Below are 23,610 nucleotides of genomic sequence, written 5' to 3'. Positions count from 1 at the left end.
TGCCTCATAATCCTTTCTTCTTTCTTTGCTTTAACCTGGATATTTTCTTTTGACCTGTTTTTCAATTTACTAATATCATGTCCTGCTATATCTAATTGTTTGTCAGTCCCACCAAAAGTGAGTTTACTTTGAGTTATTGCATTTTTGATTCATAAGTTCCACTTCATCAATTTTTTATGGATTCTAAGGTTTGAGATTCTGTAGTGGAAGTCACCCTATAATTCCTGGGTCTTGTACATGTTAAGCCCACATTCTACCAGTGAACTCTATCTCCAGTAAGTTGCCAGATTTGATTCATTTTCTTATCTTTATTTTTTCAGTACTACTAAGCATGGTTATATGCCTGTCCAATAGCTGTAATAACTGAGATCACCTTTCCTCTAGCATGGCATTTTTGTGTGTGTGTGTGGGAGGTTTGATAATATTTATGCCAGTTCCTGGCATGTCAAATAATTTTCAATTAACTGGCATTATATGAGAAAAGATGTTGAATATGGATGACTTTGTCTTGCTTCAGAGAGAGGATTCCTCTTTGCTCTTCTAGGCAGGTGGAAAATCACTGACCCATTTGGGCACATTCCAGAATCCTCTGACTCGAGGCTGAGTTGCAGTTTGATCAGGGTCTTTTAGCTCTGGTTTGCCCTGATCCTGGGCATAGTCCTCCATGGATTTCTCCAAAGATTAGGGTACCAGCAGCTGTAACCATTGTTTCTTTAGGAAAGCAAGATGCTGAAATGTTCACACTAACTGTCAGAGGCTTTCTGCTTCTCTTCTGCTATAGTTCAGATGTGTTGTATCTAGGATGTCTGTGTGTGGGCTTGGTACCTAGTGCACTGGTGTTTTGAGGTGGTGGGTCTGTTATGAGATGGCTCCACCCTCATGAACAGATGAACACTGTCTCGTGGAGGAGGTCAGGTCATGGCTTTCAGTTTTGTGACCAGATCATTACTTACCTGCAGGTGTTGGGCAAGATGTTTGGGATGCATTGGTTCTTGTGAGAAAGGGTTGTTTTAAGAATCCTGGTGCCTCAATGACACCTCACGTACTCTTGCTATTGGGATGCCATGAGGCCTCCTTAGAGCTACAGCAGTGCCATACCATAGCCTCAGACCTGCAGGTCTTAGCAACATAATCTTTTCTTTTCTAACATCTGGCCTCAGCCATATATTTTAGCAATACAAAACAAACCATGACAGCTCTGTAGCCTCCTGCCCCCACGCAGCTTCAAACTCCTCAAAGTCTGGATTGGAAATGACTCAAAAGTGGGCTTCATTCTCTACTGCTCTTTTCCTTGGGGGCTTGGCTCCTCAATCTCAAGATTTATTTTTATCTATTTGTGTGAGAAGTCCCTACATCTTTGGCTCCCTTCTTTCTTAGAGCTGCACTGCACCTGGCCGTTTGCATGGGTTTTCACTATTCTGTCATAGAAGCAAAGACAAACAGGGGCCCAGTGTGAGCACACCTCTGAGAATACCTCCCTCAGGACTTTGCCTCCTCACACCCAGACTCCTTGGACTGCTCTGAAGCACACTGCTAGGCGCACATGCCCACCGTCCTGCTCATGCCATGTCTGTTGCTGCAGGATGATCCTTGGCACTCACCAGGGCTGAGGGTCCCCAAATATCACTCTGACCATGGTGTTCCCTGGCTCTGCATCTGCATCACCAGTCTCCTCCTCCAATTTAGGGCACTCACTGATCTCACAGAGTGTGGGACCTCCTGCTCAGTCTCCTCTTCCAGCATGGCATCCTGACCAATTTCACGGAGTGTGGGACCTCCTGCTTGGTCCCCTCCTCCAGCATTGCGTCCTGACTGATCTCACAGAGAGTGTGTCCTCCTGCTCAGTCCCCTCCTCCAGCATGGCGCCCTGACTGATCTCATGGAGAGTGTGTCCTGGTGTCCATGCTTTATCTGCCTTTGTCTTCCCCTTCTGAAAGTGCTGTGGGAGCACAGCCTTCTGTCTGACTGGGGCAGCATCTGCTGAGGTCTGCAGTTGTCTGTGGCTGAGTTCTCCACAAATGGTAGCCGTGGAGACCAGTGAGTCAGTGAATACCACATCCACCGGGTGGACTCTCTTCAGCATATTTACATGCCGAAATGGACAGGGATGGAAACTAGTGCTGTGAGGGGGCATATGATTCAGTTGGAGTGGGATGTACACAGTTCAAGAACCTCGAGGTTGTGGGAGGTTGGAGACGGGAGCTGCCCACACTGTTGAGAGTGCCACTTGGTGCCCTGTTTGAGAGGTCTCCTAAGGCCATGCACATCCTGTGCTGCTATGGACATCCACAGTAGCCTTCCTCATTGTATCCCCATCCTGGAAAAAGCCCCAACAAGCCCCAAGAGTAAGGGAATCCCTCAAGGCGCTATGCAGCACAACTCTGTCCCAGCACAGAGACCAATGCCTGTGCGGCCACGTGGCGGCTCTCACAGACTCTGTGCTGGAGGAAGGAGACCAACCCCAGCATGCTCAGCTGTGGGCCTGCTCTGAGAAAGGCTGTCAGTGGGGTGCCGTAAGGTCCCACGGGACCATCATGTGTGCTGCCGCTACTGACTTGGTCCTTGAACAACCAGAGGCCAGGCCCTGGCAGGATGTTACAGGGGTCAGAGCAGCGGCTGCCCCCATTCTGCTGTGTGTGGGTAGCCCCTGGGTAGGTTAGTTGGTGTGTTCTGGTTGTGTGGAAATGGGAACACCTGAGGTCGTGGAGCCAATACCTTGATGTGAGCTCACACTGAAGTGAAAGGCATGATTGGTTTGTAGAGGACAAAGGTGTGTCAGCCTGGAGTGTGGTAATGAACAGCCAGGACCTGCCAATGCAGCCACTGTCCCGAGGCAAACAGTGAATCAGGGACCTGGAGTTGATGGTCCAGCCTCTTCCCTCCAGCTTCAGATCGCGCTTGGCTCAGGACATAGCCAACATGAGAAGTTGACCTCTGAGACAGGAAATGCTCTGTGAACACAAGCCTGATGGGAGTGAACACATGATGTCTCTTCATTGAGGACCCAGTTCACGGAGCTTGAAGCTTTAGTCCTGTCAGATGGGTTGATATCAGTACTGTGTCCCTGATCTGTGCGTCCCTCCCCTCTATCCCCAGAGCCCAAGGCTGTGTTTGCCAAGGGGCAGCTGGCACGCAGTGAGGTGAAGGCCCAGGCGGGGGTGAGTGCTACTTTGAGCTGCGAGGTGGCCCAGGCCCAGACAGAGGTGACATGGTACAAGGATGGGAAGAAGCTGAGCCAGAGCTCCCAGGTGCCCGTGGAGGCCTCTGGCTGCAGGCGGCAGCTGGTGGTGCAGCAGGCAGGCAAGGCAGATGCTGGGGAGTACAGCTGCGAGGCTGGAGGCCAGAAGGTCTCTTTCCGCCTGGATGTCACAGGTGGGTTCTGCTGGGGTTGGGTGAATGGAGGGAGGGTGGTAACTCTATGGCACCTGTGGCAGCCTAGGCTCTGTGAGGCCTGTGTCCTTCTTGACCTTGGACCTCAGCATCTGTGGCCAGATTTGGGTGGAGTTGGGCACTGGGGTTGTTTGTGTCTGGGGAACATGTCCTGCAGGGGCAGGGGCTCCCTCTATCTGCCTGTGTCTATTTGCTGGGCCCAGAGCTCCAAAAGCCCTTGCTTGGGCCCTTTGGAATCCTGCATGTTCATCTGTCCTTCCCCCATCTCCTCCTTCTCCCCACTGTGACCTGTCCTTGAGCCTGGGAAGGGACCACATGGGGCTTACAGCCTCTCTCTTGATGGCTTACTTGGTGCTGGGCTCTCCCCCCTGCCTGGTGCTGGGGTCTCTCTTGATTGGTCCACATTGGCACTGAGTTCTCTGCTGACTGGCCCATAGGGGTACTGAGCTCTATGCTGATTGGCTTGCACAGGCTCTGAGGTCTCTGCCGATTGGGCAGAACTGGCAATCTGGTCTCCTGCATTCCTTTGGTAGCTGTCGCCAACAAAGATGCGGGTTTCTGGTTTGGTGCTCAGGTGGACTTCCCTGCTGTGTCCGCCTCTACCAGCTTTTGTGCTCCCTGCATGGTGGGAGAGCTGGGAAGTCACTGATGGGCTGGGGTCCAAGGGAGGAGAAGGGTCATGGTCTATTCCCAATGGCTGGGAAGGTGGTGGCATCAGGAGGTAGGCCTGGCTGTGATAGCCTTGTGGGCTGTGACAGTGCAGTTACCTGCAGGATCAGGGTAGATCAGGAAATGCTTAGGACTCTGATGAGGACGGGCTCCCCAGCTGTCCACCCACCAGCCTTGGAGTTTGCAGCTTGGGTCATGCATAGGATAGAACTTAGGCATGGCCATGCAGTGTTCTGCTCATGATGGACACTCTGCTCAGCTATCCCTGGGGTGGGCTCAGGCTGTGAGACAGGGCTGGGTCTGTTCTGGAGTCCCTGACCTGTGTGTCCTTCCCCTCTATCCCCAGAGCCCAAGGCTGTGTTTGCCAAGGGGCAGCTGGCACACAGTGAGGTGAAGGCCCAGGCGGGGGCCTGTGCCACTCTGAGCTGTGAGGTGGCCCAGTCCCAGACAGAGGTGACGTGGTACAAGGATGGGAAGAAGCTGAGCCAGAGCTCCCAGGTGCGCGTGAAGGCCTCTGGCTGCAGGCGGCAGCTGGTGGTGCAGCAGGCGGGCAAGGCGGACACTGGGGAGTACAGCTGTGAGGCCGGGGGCCAGAGAGTCTCCTTCCATCTGGATGTCACAGGTGAGTCCTCTGAGTTCCAAGTTAACCTGCATGAAGGTGACAATGAGTAGGGCATTTGACCTCGGCAGATCTTTTGCCTGGGTCTGTGGCTTTCTTTTGTCTAGTTTCTCAATGTTGCCTGTCCCCAGTGCTTGCTGGGAGCCCTAGTGGGCCAGGTGGGAGAGGGCCCAGGGCTGTTCACACGGTGTCTCATGGAGTGACCCTTGGCCATGCCTCCTAGCACCCAGCACCTTCCTGGTGCTCCTTGGTATCTGGGACTCTGGCTCTGCCTGTGCTTGTGTTCCTGAGTTCCAAGGTGTCTGTCACCTGAGTGTGTGAGCTCTTACTCTCAGGATGTGTGTCACCTGGCTCTGGTCAGAGGGAGACTGAATATCGCGGAACTTTAATGAGGTGGAAGTTTGGCTGTAGGTCATGCTCTAAGGTGCTACAGGAGTGAGCTGTTCATGGTCGATTTCTTGTTTTGGACCCTTCCTCCCATGGGCCTGGAGCTGTTTTATCTTGTTTCCTATGTGCAGTGACATCAAGGGACCTCATTGTTGCTTGTTTCCAGAGGAACCAGGTATTGGCACTGAGGCTGATGGTGCTTATGCCAGATGCTGTCCACAGTTTTCATTGCCATACTAGGTCAGAGCTACCCTGCAGAAATGTAGGAACAAGAAGGAGCGAGCAGCTTCTGCCACAGTAGCAGGCTCTGCAGTGCATTAGTGGCCAAGCAGCTGCCCACCTTCTGTGGTTGGAGTGTGCGGGCCTCGGTGGAGAAGCCTGAGAAGCTCAGTGATCTTCCTCTCTCTAGGGTCCCAGGGTGGGTGGGCTGCAGGGCTGTAGGTGGTGCCAGATCTGATTCTTGTGGCTTCCAGAAGTGTGCTCTCTGATGACAGATTGACAGGCTTGGCTTATTCCTAGTAAACAGTGAAAATGGACATAGAAAGTACAGAAATCTGCAGTCGTCCTATGGCGTCTAGATAAATGGAATTAGTGACCAGATCTAAGCCTGATAATTTTCTGGTAAAATATATGAGATACTAATGGAAACAATTATTCCACACGTGTGGAGATTGCCATCACGAGTGGAGCAAGGAGACGCCTCTGTGGGTCATTTTAAGCTGAGCACAGGGCAGCAGGGCCAGAACCTGACAAGGAAAGTGGGGGTCAGTGCACAGTCCAGCCACCAGACTCTGGAGGAGTCTAGACATGGAGCACTGGCCAGCCCCTCAGCAGCAGGCAGGAGGGCAGCCTGGAAGCACCAGCTCCAGCACAGCTTTCCCAGCTAAGGTGCTGGACCAAGTCCAACATTATAAATCTAGAGATCAGCGGACGCACTTAGCCTGGTTGAATGGAGCTTTCTTCAGCTGAGGATGGGTGCAGAACACCAGGGCACCTGTCGGGGGTGCCTGCAAGGCCACCGTCACTGTCACCACCTTTGTCCAGCACCTTTGTCCAGGAGCAAGGGGAAAGAAAAGTGGACAGCATAGGTGTAAGAGTGTAGCAATGAGTTCACAGGTGATGATTATCAGTTGAGGAGCCAACAGAACTGCGGGGTTGGAGGTGTGGCTGGGCACGGTCATCACATAGACGACAACGGGCAGAAAACACGTCTTTACCTACACGCACAGGTGACAGCAGAAGTGAAACTTCAGAAAATTCACAACGCATCAAACCGGTCACGTTCCTAGTTCTACCTCTAATAAGGATCTTAAGGTTTGGGGGCATAATTTTTTTTTTTTTTTATGACAGTCAACAGGGCTAAATAAATGAATAAAAATTAATTAAAAAAATCAAAGACATTTACTAATAATCAAAATCCAAACAAGGGTCATTTGGGGGCAGGGCCAGTGGTAGACAAAGGACAAGTGCAGCAACCACACACTGGAGGGGACAGAAAGGCACTGAGAGGCTGTGAGGTGGACAGGACACTTCCATACAGGCCATACAGCATGGTCCTGGGGAGACTCTTCCTGGTCACTGAGGGGCAGGTGCAGCATCAGGCTCTGCAGTTCCTCCCTGGAGGAGCCTGTGCTGGGGCCTGTCACAGTGTTCCCATCTGGAACAGCCCCATGCAGCAGGGGAAGGCTGTGTCACACACTGTGGTCCCTTGTGCTAAGGGTGCTGGGCTTCTCCAGGGCACGAGCTAGTGTGGCCTGCAGAAGGTTCTGTCCTCAACTGTCCAGCCAGAGGTCCTTCCCCAGGTGGCTTCCTGCCATAGACAGAGTCTCTAAACTGTGCATCCCTCCCCTCTGTCCCCAGAGCCCAAGGTGGTGTTTGCTAAAGAGCAGCTGGCACGCAGTGAGGTGAAGGCCGAGGCGGGGGCGAGTGCCACTCTGAGCTGCGAGGTGGCCCAGGCCCAGACAGAGGTGACATGGTACAAGGATGGGAAGAAGCTGAGCCAGAGCTCCCAGGTGCGCGTGGAGGCCTCTGGCTGTAGGCGGCAGCTGGTGGTGCAGCAGGCTGGCAAGGCAGATGCTGGGGAGTACAGCTGCAAGGCTGGAGGCCAGAAGGTCTCCTTCCGCCTGGATGTCACAGGTGGGTGCTGCTAGGGCTGGGTGAATGGAGGGAGGGTGGTAACTCTAGGGCACCTGTGGCAGCCTAAGCTCTGTGAGGCCTGTGTCCTTCCTGACTTGGGCCTCAGCATCTGTGGCCCAGCTCTGGGTGGAGTTGGGCACTAGGGATTGCTTGATACTGGAGACCATGTCCTGCAGGGGCAGGGGCTCCCTCTACCTGCCTGAGCCTACTTGCTGGGCCCAGAGCTCCAAAAGCCCTTGCTTGGGCCCTTTGGAATCCTGCATGTACATCTGTCCTTCCCCCATCTCCTTCCTCTCCCCACTGTAACCTGTCCCTGAACCTGGGTAGGGGCCACATGGGGCTCAGAGCCTCTCTCCTGATAGCCCACCTGGTGCTGGACTCTCTCCCAGTGACTTGCCTAGTGCTGGTTTTTTTTCTGATTGGTTCAGGATGATTTCTGATTGGTTCTGATGATTGGTCCACACTGGCACCTGGCTGTCTGCAGATTGGTTCACACTGGCACTTGGCTGTCTGCTGATTGGTCCACAGTGGCACTTGGCTGTCTGCTGATTGGCTGGCACTGAGCTCTGTGCTAATTTGCCCCATCTGGTACTGAGTTGTCTGCTGACTGGCCCACACTGTTATGAACTCTGGGCTGATTGGCTGGCACTTGACTCTCTGCTGATTGGCTTGCACAGGCTCTGAGGTCTCTGCTGATTGGCCAGCACTGGCAGTTTGGTCTCCTGCATTCCTTTGGTAGCTGTGGCCAACAAAGATGTGGGTTTCTGGTTTGGTGCAGGCAAGGCGGACGCCGGGGAGTACAGCTGCGAGGCCGGGGGCTGCTGTGTCTGCCTCCCCCTGCTTTTGTGCCCCCTGCGTAGTGGTAGAGCTGGGAAGTCACTGATGGGCTGGGGTCCCAGGGAGGAGAAGGGTCATGGTCTATTCCCAATGTCTGGGAGGGTGGTGGCATCAGGAGGTAGGCCTGGCTGTGGTGGCCTTGTGGGCCGTGACAGTGCAGTTACCTGCAGGATCAGAGTGGATCAGGAAGTGCTTAGGGCTCTAATGAGGACAGGCTGCCCAGCTGTCCACCCACCAGCCTTGGAGTTTGCAGCTTGGGTCATGCATAGGATAGAACTTAGGCATGGCCATGCAGTGTTCTGCTCATGATGGACACTCTGCTCAGCTATCCCTGGGGTGGGCTCAGGCTGTGAGACAGGGCTGAGTCTGTTCTGGAGTCCCTGACCTGTGTGTCCTTCCCCTCTATCCCCAGAGCCCAAGGTGGTATTTGCCAAGGAGCAGCCGGCACGCAGCGAGGTGAAGGCCGAGGCGGGGGCCTGCGCCACTCTGAGCTATGAGGTCGCCCAGGCCCAGACAGAGGTGATGTGGTATAAGGATGGGAAGAAGCTGAGCCAGAGCTCCCAGGTGCACGTGGAGGCCTCTGGCTGCAGGCGGCAGCTGGTGGTGCAGCAGGCGGGCGAGGTGGACGCTGGGGAGTACAGCTGCGAGGCAGGGGGCCAGAAGGTCTCCTTCCACCTGGACGTCACAGGTGAGTCCTGTGGTACCTGTTTGGGGGTGATGAGACTGGCTATTGGCCCAGATGGACATTCCTGTGAAATGTTTTCCTATTAGATCTCATCTATCCAGCTTCCATCTTCCTAACTGGAGGACAGTAGCTGGCTGGGAATGGCTCACAGGGAGAGGGCTTTTTATGAACCCCTAGTGGGGTTTCCACTCTCCAGTCACCAGTCACACCACAGAGTCTACCCAGAGCCTTCCAGGTTCTACTTGGTGTGCAGGACACTGGCTCTCCCTGTGGTCTGACGTGGACCAGATGTCGTGTCTGTGCGTTTCTTTCTGTCGGATGCTCTGGTGCCCTCCACGTCCCCTCACCTGCACCACGGCTAGTTCTCACTAGTGAGAGAGGTCTGAATTTCCCAACTGGGGTAATGGGTATTTCACCCATCGAAGGGTGTGTGGAATTGTTCAAGGCATATGGGCATGTTGGAGTTCTGGTGTTCTGGGGCAGCCTCCCCTCCTGTGAATGGTGTGGCCATGGTCTGTGACTCAAAGCTGGTGGGAATCCCTGACCTAATGTGGGAGGTTTTCCTCCTGTTCCATCCCACAGATAAGAACCAGCCCTTTGCCCAGTGTGTACATGCTGCGTGAGCCCCTGCCCACTGGCCAGTCATCAGGTGGTGTGGTCAAGGTAGTCAGAGTGTCACAGTCTGATGTTCAAGTAATGGCCCCCAAACCACAGGCTTTACTACAATGTGTTCTCATAATTGTTTGCTTTTGTTATTAGGCACTGTTTTTAATTTTTTACTGTGCCTAATTTTAAGATAAGCTTCATCATGCTGTGTGTACGGGGAAACCCAGAACCACACAGGGCTCTGTGGTACCAGTGTCCAGGCATCTGTTGTGGGTCCTGGGTGTGTTCTGAGCAGAGAAGGGGATGCCTCTACTGTGCTGAGGGTGCTGAGGCTTCCCCAGGGTATGAGCTGGTGTGGCCTGCAAAGGGTCTGCCCTAGCCATCCAGCCAGATGTCCTTCCCAAGGTGGCTTCCTGTCCTGGACAGAGTCTCTGAATTGTGCGTCCCTTCCCTCTGTCCCCAGAGCCCAAGGTGGTGTTTGCCAAGGGACAGCCAGCACACAATGAGGTGAAGGCCCAGGCGGGGGCGAGTGCCACTCTGAGCTGCGAGGTGGCCCAGTCCCAGACAGAGGTGACGTGGTACAAGGATGGGAAGAAGCTGAGCCAGAGCTCCCAGATGCGTGTGGAGTCCTCTGGCTGTAGGCGGCAGCTGGTGGTGCAGCAGGCGGGCAAGGCGGACGCCGGGGAGTATAGCTGCGAGGCCGGGGGCCAGAGGGTCTCCTTCCATCTGGACGTCACAGGTGAGTTCTGAGTTTGCTGGTGTGTGAGGATGAGACTGATATAGTGGATGTTCCTGGGTGCTCCTGCCCTCAAACTCCATGTCTCCACATGCCCCGTGCTCACCTGTAGTCTTCAATCCTAGTGTAAGTACCGATGGCCAATCCATGTGGACAGCTAGGCTTCTGCACCAGACTTGCCCTCCCAGGTCTAATGCTGAGGGGCGTTTCTCAGCACCTGGGAAACTATGCACTACGGGCTGTGGCTTTACCTGCTGCTTGGGCTGAGGTGGTCCAGAGACCTGAGGCCATTGGGATCATCGCCCTTTCAGTTCTCTGGGACACTCTTCCCTCTGTCCTCATGGACCTGAAAGCTCTCTGAGCAAGTTCATGGGGGAAACACACGGACCCTAATTTTGTTGCACTGTCTGTGCAACATGAAGGGCGGGGTGGTGCATTTGCTGGGAAGCTGGGAGGCCAGAAAGTCTCTTTTAACAAGACCTATTTTCATTTTGTCTCAAGTTGGAGCAGTCAGTGTCTACATTGCCTCCATGGCTTGGTTTATAAATTCAGAAATGAAAAGGAATAAACCAATGAAGTCACATCTGCATGCTTCATTAAAATTGATTTTCTACACTCTTAGCTGCTGAGGGGTAGAGCGTTAACACACAGCATCCCCCTAATAAGCTGTGTGTCTGCTCCCCCTGGCTGGTTGGCAGGAAAGCTGGGAGCAGCTTCATTTCCTTTGTCGAAGGAGTCTAATGTCACAGAGAGAGGACCATGGGCACAGTGCTCTGCAGTTGCATCTGCATTAAAGTTTTGTGGGTGTATGTGGACACCAGGGAATCCCACTGAGTTCACTGGAAATGTCATGGTGTGAGGATAAGCCATTATTTTATACAAGGCAACAAGGTACCTTTTCTTAGTAATCAATTACTAGAAGATCATGTCAAACCTACACAAGAAAAACTAGGGAGTGGAACAGTCCTCTAATCTTCTAAAGAAGTAGAATCATAGTAATAATCTTATAGAGCCTTATCTTAGCCCAGTGGCTCTGCTAACAAATCATACCAAATATTATCCCATGTTAATAGACATTATAGAATGCTGAAGGAGGAAGTACACTCCCTAGCTCATTTTATGTAGGTAGTACATGATCGACGCTAAAGCATACAAGGTCAGCAAGAGGCTTATATTGCCAGTGTGAAGTTCAAGCCCCTCTGCTAATGTTAGCCCAATGAGTCCAGCAAAGTGAAGGGATTGTCTGCTCTAGGAGATGTGAAGTGCAGGAGTACAGGCCTGGTTCACCCAGGAACATCAGGTGGTCACCAGGGCCCAGTGCTAACAGGCTTGAGGGACAGGGTATGACTCTTCCTGGGCATGCAGTGACAGTATTTGATGAGTGTGACATCAGAAGTTGTAAAGATTGTTTGACACAATTCAACATGCAGTTCTTAGCAAACTCTGGATGAGATGATTCCTCCTTAGCTTAACAGAGTGGTTGTAGGAAAAGTGAGGGCAAAGGGACACCAGTGGTGCAGACTTCAGAGTGTCACCTTCAAGACCAGGAGTGGACAAGGGAGGGGTTGCTGTCGGCATTGGAAAGGGAAGGAATGGGGCTCAGACACTCGTGCTGGGGCTCACAGAGGATAGGGTTATCAGTACAGAATGCTGGAAATATCGTTAACTGTGTCCAGGAGGAGAGCAGGGGCAATGTCCATGCTCAGGTGTTAGTGTACAGACTCTTCTTCATCCACACGAGTAAGCAAGCAGATGATGGAAGTGGAGTTTCCAAGAACTAGCGCAGAGCCAAGAGCGTGGTGTTACTGTTCCAGGTCTTCTCAGACACAGGCCCACAGACGTGGTGAAGATGCACATCACTAGACACTGGAGAGGAAGCAGAAGGGGTCTAAGTGCATGGAGGCAGTCTGTGGGAGAGCCAGAGGTTCGCAGTCACAGTCCAGGTGCCTGCTGCTTCTCTCCAGGAGTAGGAATATCGACAGGCCAAATGGGCAGAGCCACTTCTGGAGAGCAACTGGAGGGCACGGGCGACCAGAGTCAGGACATCCGCATGGCTGAAGGCAGGAGCAGACAAGAGGACAGGGGCAACTGAGCAGTTAGCTCAGAACAACTAGGTAGCTGGTGGGCTGGCCATGCCTGTAACCCCAGGGACTCGGAGGCTGAAGCAGGGGGAGGCAGGTTCGAGGCCAGCATCAGTAACTTAGCAAAACCCTATCTCAAAAAATATAATTTTAAAAAGCAAGTTGGGGATGTAGCTCAGTGCTAGAGTGCTTGCCTAGCATGTGCAAGATCCTGGGTTCAATGCCTAACATCATACACACACAAACACCCCCCCCCAAAAAAAAAAAAAGGAAAGAAAAGGGACACAGCTCTGAGTGTAACCAGGTCCCTCTCCTCCTTCATGACTCTGTTCTGGTGCTACCAGGAGGTATAGAGAGGGATGTTATTTTCCAAACTAGTTCTAAGACCATTAAACTTAGAAAAAAAAATTGAAAATCAGATATCCAACTCAACACAAAAGGAATCCAATACAGGCTGTATCTCAGCGTAGAGGTGAAGCAGGTCTTCAAGGTGGACCTCAGTGGAGGTGAGGTGGGCTCTTAGCAGGTGTCCTGTGTTTCTCCATGACTTCAAGTTAATTGTACTTTTCTTAGAGAGAACATAGGGCATTGGCCATTAAGCAAACGGATGTATTTGCCTGTGGTGAAACTGAAACTGCCCCATCAGAAGACACTCTATAGGAGGAAAGGGCAAGCCCCTCGGATGGGGCCTACTCAGGACCCATGACTGTCCACAACCTAGCAGGTAATCATATGCAGAGCTGCTAAGAAGGAATTGGAAAACACAGTGCTACTGAAAGTGGGCAGGATAGTTTAGCAGGACCAGCCCAGAGCAGCCCACAGCAGCCCACAGCAGGACACAGCAGCCCAGAACAGCCCAGAGAAGTCCAGAGCAGCCCACAGAGCCCACAGTAGCCCACAGCAGCCCCCAGCAGCCCACATCAGCCCAGAGCAGCCCAGAGCAGGACACAGCAGCCCAGAGCAGCCGACAGCAGGACACAGCATCCCAGAGCACCGCAGAGCAGGACACAGCAGCCCACAGCAGCGCACAGCAGCGCACAGCAGCCCAGAGCAGGATGCAGCAGCCCAGAGCAGCCAATAGCAGCCCACAGCAGCCCAGAGCATCCCACAGCAGGACACAGCAGGACACAGCAGCCAAGACCAGCACACAGTAGCCCAGAGCAGCCCACAGCAGCCCAGAGTAGTCCAGAGCAGGACACAGCAGCCCAGGGCAGCCCAGAGCAGCCCAGAGCAGGACACAGCAGCACACAGCAGCACATAATTGCCCAGAGCAGTCCAGAGCATCCCACAGCAGGATACAGCAGGACACAGCAGCCCAGAGCAGCACAGAGTAGCCCAGAGCAGCCCATAGCAGCCCAGAGCAGTCCAGATCAGGACACAGCAGGACACAGCAGCCCAGGGCAGCCCAGAGCAGCCCAGAGCAGCCCGCAGCAGCCCACAGCAGCCCAGAGCAGAACACAGCAGCCCAGAGCAGGACACAGCAGCCCACAGCAGCCCACAGCAGCCCAGAGCAGGACACAGCAGCCCAGAGCAGCCCACAACAGCCCACAGCAGGACACAGCAGGACACAGCAGCCCAGAGCAGGACACATCAGCCCAGAGCAGCCCACAACAGCCCACAGCAGGACACAGCAGGACACAGCAGCCCACAGCAGCCCAGAGCAAGACACAGCAGCCCAGAGCAGGACACAACAGGACACAGCAGCCCCGAGTAGCCCCAAGTAGGACACAACAGCCCAGAGCAGGACACAGCAGCCCAGGGGAGCCCAGAGCAGGACACAGCAGCTCAGAGCAGCCCAGAGCAGCCCACAGCAATGCAGCAGACATCGGCAGTGTCTACCTCATGGGGCTAAGGAGAGTGGGTGGGAGCCAGAGCAGTGTAGACACACCCAGAGGGATATTGGTCTGGCCCTTCCAGACCCTCCCCAGAGCTCATGCCCTGCACAGTCCTGGGGAGACTCTTCCTGGTCTCTAAGGGGCGGGTGCTGTGTCCTTAGGGAGGAGTCTGAGCTGTCACAGTGTTCCCACCTGGTACAGCCCCAAGCAGCAGGTACAGGCTGTGTCACACACTTGTACTGAGGATGCTGGACTTCTCCAGGGCACGAGCTGGTGTGGCCTGCAGAAGGGTCTCTCCTCAGCTGTCCAGCCAGTTGCCCTTCCCCAGGTGGCTTCCTGGACAATCTCTGACCTGTGTGTCCCTCCCCTCTGTCCCCAGAGCCCAAGGCTGTGTTTGCCAAGGGGCAGCCAGCACACAGTGAGGTGAAGGCCCAGGTGGGGGCCAGCGCCACCCTGAGCTGCAAGGTGGCCCAGGCCCAGACAGAGGTGACGTGGTACAAGGATGGGAAGTAGCTGAGCCAGAGCTCCCAGGTGCCCGTGGAGGCCTCTGGCTGCAGGCGGCAGCTGGTGGTGCAGCAGGTGGGCAAGGCGGACGCTGGGGAGTACAGCTGCGAGGCCGGGGGCCAGAGAGTCTCCTTCCATCTGGACGTCACAGGTGAGTTCCTATGGGACACTAAGTTGGCTTGTTTGGAGGTGATGACTGTCTGTACCCATGGCTGACCCAGTGGTCTTTCCACTTGACTTCCCCCAACTGCTTATCCCATCTTCCCCACTCCATGGTCAAGCCTAAGGCTGAGCCGGGGGTACTGGAAGGGAAGACAGGAAGGACGAGGGCCCTCTGTGCCTCAGAGGCTTGGTCATGCCTGGCACCTGCTCAGAGCTGTCCTGATATCCCTCCGGGTCAAGGACTTCGTCTCTACCAGGCTTTGAGTTCTGAGGTAGGCCGATGTCACTGTCCCAGTTGTGAGGATTGTGACTGAGCTTGAACTGGAGGTTCTGGCAGCTCCAGAGGCCCACATCCAGCTTCTGATTTCAGTGTCTTTGACCCTGATGAGGGGAAACCCAAGCTCCAGTCATACTAGGAGTTATCTCAGGGTTGACCCACAGGTTATCGAGTCTATGTGTCTGGCCTGCTTCCCTCCTGGCATGTGGATTCAACGTTCTCTGTGTGCCCGCCGTGGCATCATGCAGGTCCACAGTTGGTCAACACGCTCCTTAGGCAAACCTCTGAGGTTTGGAGTCTTCTTTTTAGAGCAAATTTTGTTTTTCTCTTTCTTTGATTAGAGCACTGTGCATCAATGTGCCTCTTAGGAGTTTAATTTGTGAACGTGGAAGTGGAACGAGTGTGAAGCTTATGGCATACCTGTGGGTTTTGTTGGAGCTGTGTCACTGCCACAGCAACCTGACTGGCTAGGCAGAGAGTTCTGAGCATTTCTCTGGTGATTCCTGTGTCTAGCTTCACTGCTGACCCCTGAGAGCTCTGGGAACTGGTGTAGTGCCCTGTGTCAGGGTGCACCTGGGGGGCAGGTGCCCCGAGCTGCTGTGTGATGGCTTGGTCCTTGCCCCGTGTGAGCAGTTGTTGCCACGGGCACCAAACACAGGTTCACTGTGTGTGTTCTTGTCAAGATATTTGTGACATTTTATGATTTAATGCAAGGAAATTTGAAAAAAATTGACAAATTAGCCAATTCCTGGAAAACTACATCAGAATTTACATAAGAAAAAGTAGAGAACTCAAACAATCCTATAGCTTTTTAAAGCAATGGAGTCTAATTTAAAAAATCTCTCAAAAGAGCTAAATTCATTTATCATGGGTAAATTATACCATATATTTTTGAAATAAACTACTCTGTTCATGATCATCCTTCTAGAGAATAGAAAGGGGATATGTGCCCCCTGACTCATTTTATATAGATGGTATAATACTGACATAAAAATCTGGTGAAAAGTGCATTCAACTTTGCAATCACAGGCTCATCTCAGATGGATACCAGGGCCAAAATCCTGTGCAGAACACTGGCAAACTGCATGGGGCCCATACTGAGAGCACAGTACACACTGGGTGAAGATTGGAATCCAGGACACAAAGTTGTTTATTGATCAGAACATCAACAAATCAGTATGATTATGGCTTGAAGAGACCATGAGAGAAAAGGCATGAGTCCCCTTCAGAAGATAGAGTGCCGGGTTTCAGTTCATGACTAAAATGCTCAGGGGTCACTCCAGGGAAACTGGGATGACTGGATTGTGCAAAATAACTACACAAGAGATACAAATACCTTTTTCATTGAGGTCCTTGTGACGGCTCCTCTGACCTTAAGGGTCTGCAGGAAGACAGAGAGAGAGAGAGAGCACACTCTAACCCCTTTTGTTAAGGAGAAGCTATTCAAATGAGGCAAGGGGTCAGGTTTCAGGGGTCTGAGTCTATCTTCCTGATGTCCACTGTCAGCAGGTTGACTGACACCTGGATAGGCCACAGCCAAGGGCACAGTAAGAGAAGGGGACACACATAAGGCACTTCCATGGAAGATTCTATTCTAAACAGGGCAAGGGGTTATATTACAAAGGAACAGATGAGTATAGCTCCACCCATGGGGCTGTAGCAAGACACACCCATGCACGAGACACCAACCCTCAGACCCAAGAAGGGTGGGGAAAGCTCTGCCACATTTCTGCGACTGAGCGCCTCAGCACCCAGCTGGGGAGTATGACTCAGTCAAGTGCAAGGTTGGTCTCCCACAATAGAGAATGGAGTGCTCAATAATGTTACAGAAAATGTGGCACTGGAGAGAGACAAGCTATGCTTGGAGATGTAAATAGCAAGATTCTTTCAACTCCTGTGCAGGCTCAACAGAATCTTCTCCGAAGGCTGAGCTCTCCCCTTTGTTCTCAGCATCTTAATACAATACAGACTCCTGGGTTTCAAGACTTCCCTCATGCAAGTGGCCTTGCTCCCTCCTCGATATCCAGGCAGCTGCTGAGCAAGCCTGATTACAGAAGCAGAGACTTGCAGACTGCAACTGTTTACACAGAGAGACCCCTCAGGAAGGAGTTGCTGCTGCAGTAGAAGTTTGACTTCTCGCCTGAGAGACATAGTTTAGCTTCCTTTTGTGTTTAGACCTTCTTAGGCTGGGGTGTGGCTCCATGGTGGAGCACTTGCCTGTGTGTGGGAGGCCTATCAGGTCCCAGCACTGCAGCAAACCCCTGCTCTGGTAAGAAGAGGAGCTTCCTAAGCCCTCTGTGGAGGGCACCACAGCAGCAATCGCCACCCTTTAGCATAACTCTGAGCACTTCCCTTTTAAGGACAACAGGGCCACATGACAGTGTGTCCAGCCTCATGTAGATACTGAGGAGGAATATCAAACAGAGACTCACAGCTTGGGTAAAGTGAGCGTAGATTCCACAGAGGCGGTGGTCAACACTTCTGTCTGTAGATGGGCTGCAGAGTCAGAAAGTAACAGAACTACCATAGTATCCCCAGTACCATGGTTGTAACTGCATGCAGAGGAAGCATATTTAAGGCCTCAGAGGACAAATTAGTAAGTATGTTAGGGAGACACAGAGGTGACACGAGTCAGTGTTGAGAAACGTGTAGAAGACAGAGAAACGTCTGCTCCTGATGATCCACAGAGTTCTTTTTCAGGGAGTGTGAAGATTGTCAAGTTGAGTCCAAAGGCCAGGTGGAGACACCGTACCATAAGCAAAGAGAGAACATTCAATCTGTCTAAACCCAGATGTACTCTTCAGCCATAGTACAGAAGACAGCTGGGCACCACAAGGGCATAGAGACAGGGCCAGGAGAACAGCACATGGAGCCCAGAGACCTGAGCATCCTTTACCATGGCAAGGGTGTGGGGCACAGAAAGAGGATGGCTGTCAGGTGAGTGGTGTGGAGACCTCAGCCACAGGTCTGCATGGAAGAGAATGGAAGTGACGTCTCCCTCTCTCCACACACAGTCATCAATTGGGTGCATCAGATTCCCACCTGGAGTAGAACCAGCTCTTAGCAGGTGGTGTGGATCGTGTATGACCCCAGAGTAACAGGTTCCTACACAGGACATGATGGCGCTGCCCACAGAGGCAGATCAACATATGTCTCCTGAAATGAAGGACTATTATTGAAATATGTCACGAGCCCCAGAACAAACATGAAGGAGAGCTCACGCTACTGACTACTGAGTACAAGCCTCAGCAGGGAGACCAAGCACCATTGGCTAGAAAAGGAAAAGCCTCAGCCACATGGGCCTCAGGATAAGGCACAGGAGTGGCTGAACATCACCAGAGGAGAGAAGCTGTCAGGCTCATAGCAGGCAGGAGCTGGGTGATCCAGCAGAACTCATGCCCTGCACGGTCCTGGGGGGACTCTTCCTGGTCATGGGCAGGTGCATAATCCCCAGGGAGGAGCCTGTGCAGAGAGCTGTCACAGTGTTCCCACCTGCAACAGCCCCATGCAGCAGGGGCAGGCTGTGTCACACACGGTGGTCCCTTGTGCTAAGGGTGCCTTGCTTCTACAGGGCACGAGCTAGTGTAGCCTGCAGAAGGGTCTGTCCTCAGCTGTCTAGCCAGATGGCTTTCCTCAGGTGGCTTCCTGCCCTGGACAGAGTCCCTGACCTACGTGTCCCTCCCCTCTGTCCCCAGAGCCCAAGGTGGTGTTTGCTAAAGAGCAGCTGTCATGCAGCGAGGTGAAGGCCCAGGCGGGGGCGAGTGCCACTCTGAGCTGCGAGGTGGCCCAGGCCCAGACAGAAGTGACATGGTACAAGGATGGGAAGAAGCTGAGCCAGAGCTCCCAGGTGCGCGTGGAGGCCTCTGGCTGCAGGCGGCAGCTGGTGGTACAGCAGGCAGGCAAGGTGGATGCCGGGGAGTACAGCTGCGAGGCCGGGGGCCAGAGGGTCTCCTTCCATCTAGATGTCACAGGTGGGTGCTGCTAGGGCTGGGTGAATGGAGGGAGGGTGGTAACTCTAAGGCACCTGTGGTAGCCTAGGCTCTGTGAGGCCTGTGTCCTTCCTAATCTTGGGCCTCAGCATCTGTGGCCCAGCTCTGGGTGGAGTTGGGCACTGGGAGTTGTTTGTACCTGGGGAGCATGTCCTCCAGGGGCAGGGGCTCCCTCTACCTGCCTGTTCCTATTTGCTGGGCCCAGAGCTCCAGAAGCCCTTGCTTTGGCCCTTTGGAATCCTGCATGTCTATCCTTTCTTGCTTCCTCATCTCCTCCCCTCCCCACTGTGACCTGTCTCTCAGCCTGGGAAAGTGTCACCTATGGCTGGAAACCTTGTTCCTGATAGCCAGACTGGTGCTGGGATCTCTCCTGATAGGTCCAGGATGACAGCTGTCTGCTGATTGGCCCACAGTGGCTCATAGCTCCCTACAGATTTTTTCCACACTGGCATTGAGCTCTCTGCTGATTTGCTGGCAGTTGGCTGTCTGCTGATTGGTTCACACTGGCACTTGGCTTTCTGCTGATTGGCCCACAGTGGCACTTGGCTGTCTGCTGATTGGCTGGCACTGAGCTCTCTGTTAATTTGCCCCCATCTGGCACTGAGCTGTCTGCTAACTGGCCCACACTGTTACTGAGCTCTATGCTGATTGGCTGGCACTTTGTTCTCTGCTGATTGGCTTGCACAGGCTCTGAGGTCTCTGCTGATTGGCTAGCACTGGCAGTCTGGTCTCCTGCATTCCTTTGGTAGCTGTGGCCAACAAAGATGTGGGTTTCTGGTTTGGTGCTCAGGTGGACTTCCCTGCTGTGTCTGCCTCCCCCTGCTTTTGTGCCCCCTGCATGGTGGGAGGGCTGGGAAGCCACTGATGGGCTGGGGTCCCAGGGAGGAGAAGGGTCATGGTCTATTCCCAATGGCTGGGAGGGTGTTGGCATCAGGAGGTAGGCCTGGCTGTGGTGGCTTTGTGGGCTGTGACAGTGCAGTTACCTGCAGGATCAGAGTGGATCAGGAAGTGCTTAGGGCTCTGATGAGGACAGGCTGCCCAGCTGTCCACCCACCAGCCTTGGAGTTTGCAGCTTGTGTCATTTGTAGGATAGAACTTAGGCATGGCCATGCAATGTTCTGCTCATGATGGACACTCTGCTCGGCCATCCCTGGGGTGGGCTTGGGCTGTGAGACAGGGCTGGGTCTCTTCTGGAGTCCCTGACTTGTGTGTCCTTTCCCTCTGTCTCCAGAGCCCAAGGCAGTGTTTGCCAAGGAGCAGCTGGCACGCAGCGAGGTGAAGGCCGAGGCGGGGGCCTGCGCCACTCTGAGCTGTGAGGTGGCCCAGTCCCAGACAGAGGTGACGTGGTATAAGGATGGGAAGAAGCTGAGCCAGAGCTCCCAGGTGCGTGTGGAGGCCTCTGGCTGCAGGCGGCAGCTGGTGGTGCAGCAGGCGGGCAAGGTGGATGCTGGGGAGTACAGCTGTGAGGCCGGGGGCCAGAGGGTCTCCTTCCATATGGATGTCACAGGTGAGTTCTTGTGGTTCCACCGTCACTGTGTTTGGAGATGAAGGGGAGCCTTGCCAGTGCCCACAGTGACCTGGTGTATTTTCCATCCATGTCCATGTCTGTACGTCTCCTGAACTCACACCTGTGGCTAGGCCACTGGGTGTGAGAGGAAGTGTGTGAGGAGGCCACGGCTGTGTGCTGCACTTGGCATGTCCACCTGTGATGTCCATCTCATATTCCCATAACCTGTCCTGACCCAGCAGTGTTAGTCTTTTCTGGACTCTGCTCTTCCCTGGTGCTCAGGGCTTAGCCAACGAGGGTCCCTCTCTGGAGTATACCACAGTTCCTCCAGGACTCACCCAGCCCCCCACACGCTCTTCCTGCCAAGAGATTTTTGAGTTTGTTGAACCAACCTGGGAAATCCCAGACACTCAGCCAGATCAGGATTTGACCAATGCTGACATGGGCTATGGAGGGTCAGTTGTGTAGGTGTTCTGGAACACTCTTCCCTTCTTTCCAAGGACTTGGACATGCTGTCTACCCCTCTGTGGACACATGCTGTGCTACTCACAGGAGAGGTTGGAATCTTGTTTTCAAAGCAATTCATGTTTGTGTTATTTTATATATCTCTCTCTCTCTCTCTCTCTCTCTCTCTCTCTCTCTCTCTCTCTCTCTTGTGGTACTGATAGACAAGTGCTCTACTCTGAGCTACATCCTCAGCCCCAGTTCCAATATTCTGGACCAGAATTCCCCTTGGTGTTCAACTTAGCAACTTAGAGGTAGAACATAGTTCTAAAAAAAAAAATGTAGTTCATCAATATAGTGCTTTGGCACAGTTGGTGAGGCCGGGTTACTATTTGGCTAGGCTGTTCCCTTTTCCTGGGGACTCTGTGTCTGGTTCCCTGCTGATTCATGGAGACTGCTTGTTAGGAGAGTTGAGCTTCCTGTCAGTGTGGGCATGGTCCACAGGGATACCACATAGCATCCCCGACCTTGCAACCCCAGATGCTCCCAAGGCAGAGGCTTTGTGCTGACATGACCCACAAGTCATGGGCTCCACATTGCACAGCTTCACTTCATATACAAAATTATTAAAAACACTGTATAATCACCTTCAGGCTCAGTGTTTAAGGTCTTCATGAAACATAAATGAATTTTGTGGTTAGCATTGGGTCTCATCCCCAAGAAAGCTCAACATTTGTCTGCAAAGATCTTGAAATCTTTTTTTTTTTCAATCTGTAATCCAAAGCACTTTTGGCCCAGGCATTTTGGAAAAGGGATTCTCAACCCATATTTGGTCTATATACCAAACCCTGTAATATCTATTTTTGATACATTATTTTAATAAGCATATACATTATTTTATGCAACCAGATTTGAAAAGTTTTGATAAATTATCCAGTTTCTTAAAGACTAAATAAAAACTGACCCAAGAAGAAATAGAGAGCTTACATAGTTCTCAGGGTTGTTAACAGTGGAGCCAGGAGGAAAGCGGCTTTTCAAGGGGCAGTAGAAGCCAAGTGGCTCCAGTGGAGAAGTCCCCACATGTGCTGGAAGTGAACTCTCCTGTATCCAGGGAGGTTCCTGTAGAGAATAGAAAGGGGTGCACTTTTAAGTCTCACTTACAGAAGTAGTAACATTGGTACTAACACCAAACCAAAAAAATAGGAGGAATTCATATTTTAGATCAATCTGTTGTCAGTATCAACTGAACAAAGATTTAGCAGGCTGAATTCAGTAATACATTAAGAGAATCAGAATGCTAATGGAATTCTTCATCCAGGGATACATGTCTGCTTAACATTACAAATATCAGGAAATCAACATGAAGCATTATCATATCTGATTGAAAAAAATGTAGTTCATCAATATAAGTGCAGAATAAAGTATTTGATAAAAATTTGACACTGTAAATTCAGAAGAAATGTTTGACAAAATGTATCCTCAATCATGCTATAAAATTCTTTTGTCTTAAGATTTGTAAGGCAGTGCAAAAAGATGTAAGTAGAAGGTTCTTTCTCAATTTAGTAAATAGTTTTGTACAAAATTCACAAAGGGAAACCCTGAGAGTGTCTCTGAGAGCAGGAACCTCCCAAGGCAGCAGCTGTCACAGGTGAAGCCGCAGTGCATAGCACGGTTAGGGAGGAGAGGAAACGAGAGGTGTGAAATCAGGAAGAAGTGAAGGTTACAGATGGTATGATTTGTCCAAAAGCTAAACCACTGGCTCAATAAGATCTGAGACATCGCAAGTGCCATATATAAAAACAATATAAAGTAAGTGTGTCACAGCACACTAGCAATAAGTGATTTGAAAACGACCCCATGAAAGATCTGAAAGAGCTTCAAAAGTGCTGTTAGTAATTTCAAGCCTGATAAAAGACATCAGAGACCCTGTGTGCTTTTTTGAGAGATGACAAAGATATACATAAATGGACAGAAATATGTGGAAGGATCAGGGATGCTCAGTCCCGGTCAACATCTAAGCAAGTGTGTTTTGGGATGGGGTGCAGAGGTGAGCTCACACACAGACTTGTGCAGAGGTGGAGTCCCAGTACCCGGTCTGCATTACCTTTTCCCACTCTGCACACGTGTGAAGAAAGGATGGCTCTTCTGTAACACAGGGTCGTGTGAGCACGGGAGGGTTCCTGTCTCACAACCTGAGAACGAAGTATGCACACAATGCTGGGTGAGAGCTCGGTAGCAGATTTATCAGAAGCAAGGCCAGCTCCCACAGCATGGAAGGATCCCCAAGGGCACTATGGGGACCCTATGTCCAGGAGTCTTCTGTCCAGGAGTCTTTATACTGCTTTAATGAGGAATTAACCTTTGACTGGAGAGTTCACTTGACTGTTGTCTTCCTATGACTCAATTCAGAGTGTGCAATTTTAACTTCTTATTCCAACAGTGGGATGGTGTAATGTGTTTGTTAACTTGAATGTGTCTTGTTCTCATTCTTTAAAACAGAAGAATTGCCTAGGTTCAAAGCAGCTCCTTGGCATTGATCAATGTTGAGGTCATCAAGAAACCTGGGGGAACAGCAGGAAATGTGGGCTCCAAGCGCGAGTAGAGTCTTCCAGTTAGGAGCCAAAACAAAATAGAACCCAAGCCATCAGCTGTAGCCTAGGGTTTGAATCTGGGGTGGTGGGACCCCATTCTATGAGGTCCAGATTTCTATTTGCCTATGTGTCTCCTGCCTTACTTTGACAAATGG

General features: G+C 52.2%; 1 protein-coding gene across 1 annotated transcript in view; it reads left to right on the top strand.

Moving 5' to 3' along the window:
- Nucleotides 1-23,610, top strand: part of LOC308645718 (obscurin-like) — a gene marked incomplete at its 5' end in the record, with an annotated part of 148,106 nt that overhangs the window by 49,605 nt on the left and 74,891 nt on the right. The window contains 9 exon segments of the mRNA XM_081288083.1: nt 3,097-3,372; nt 4,406-4,681; nt 6,926-7,201; nt 8,451-8,726; nt 9,793-10,068; nt 14,361-14,491; nt 14,495-14,636; nt 18,620-18,895; nt 20,145-20,420. Coding sequence (XP_081144209.1) covers nt 3,097-3,372; nt 4,406-4,681; nt 6,926-7,201; nt 8,451-8,726; nt 9,793-10,068; nt 14,361-14,491; nt 14,495-14,636; nt 18,620-18,895; nt 20,145-20,420 — 2,205 coding nt within the window.

Source organism: Spermophilus citellus, assembly GCF_964194105.1.
Source record: "Spermophilus citellus genome assembly, chromosome: 1".
NCBI lineage: Eukaryota > Metazoa > Chordata > Mammalia > Rodentia > Sciuridae > Spermophilus > Spermophilus citellus.
The sequence above is the reverse complement of the archived record's forward strand: the minus strand, read 5'-3'. Positions and strand labels throughout refer to the sequence as shown.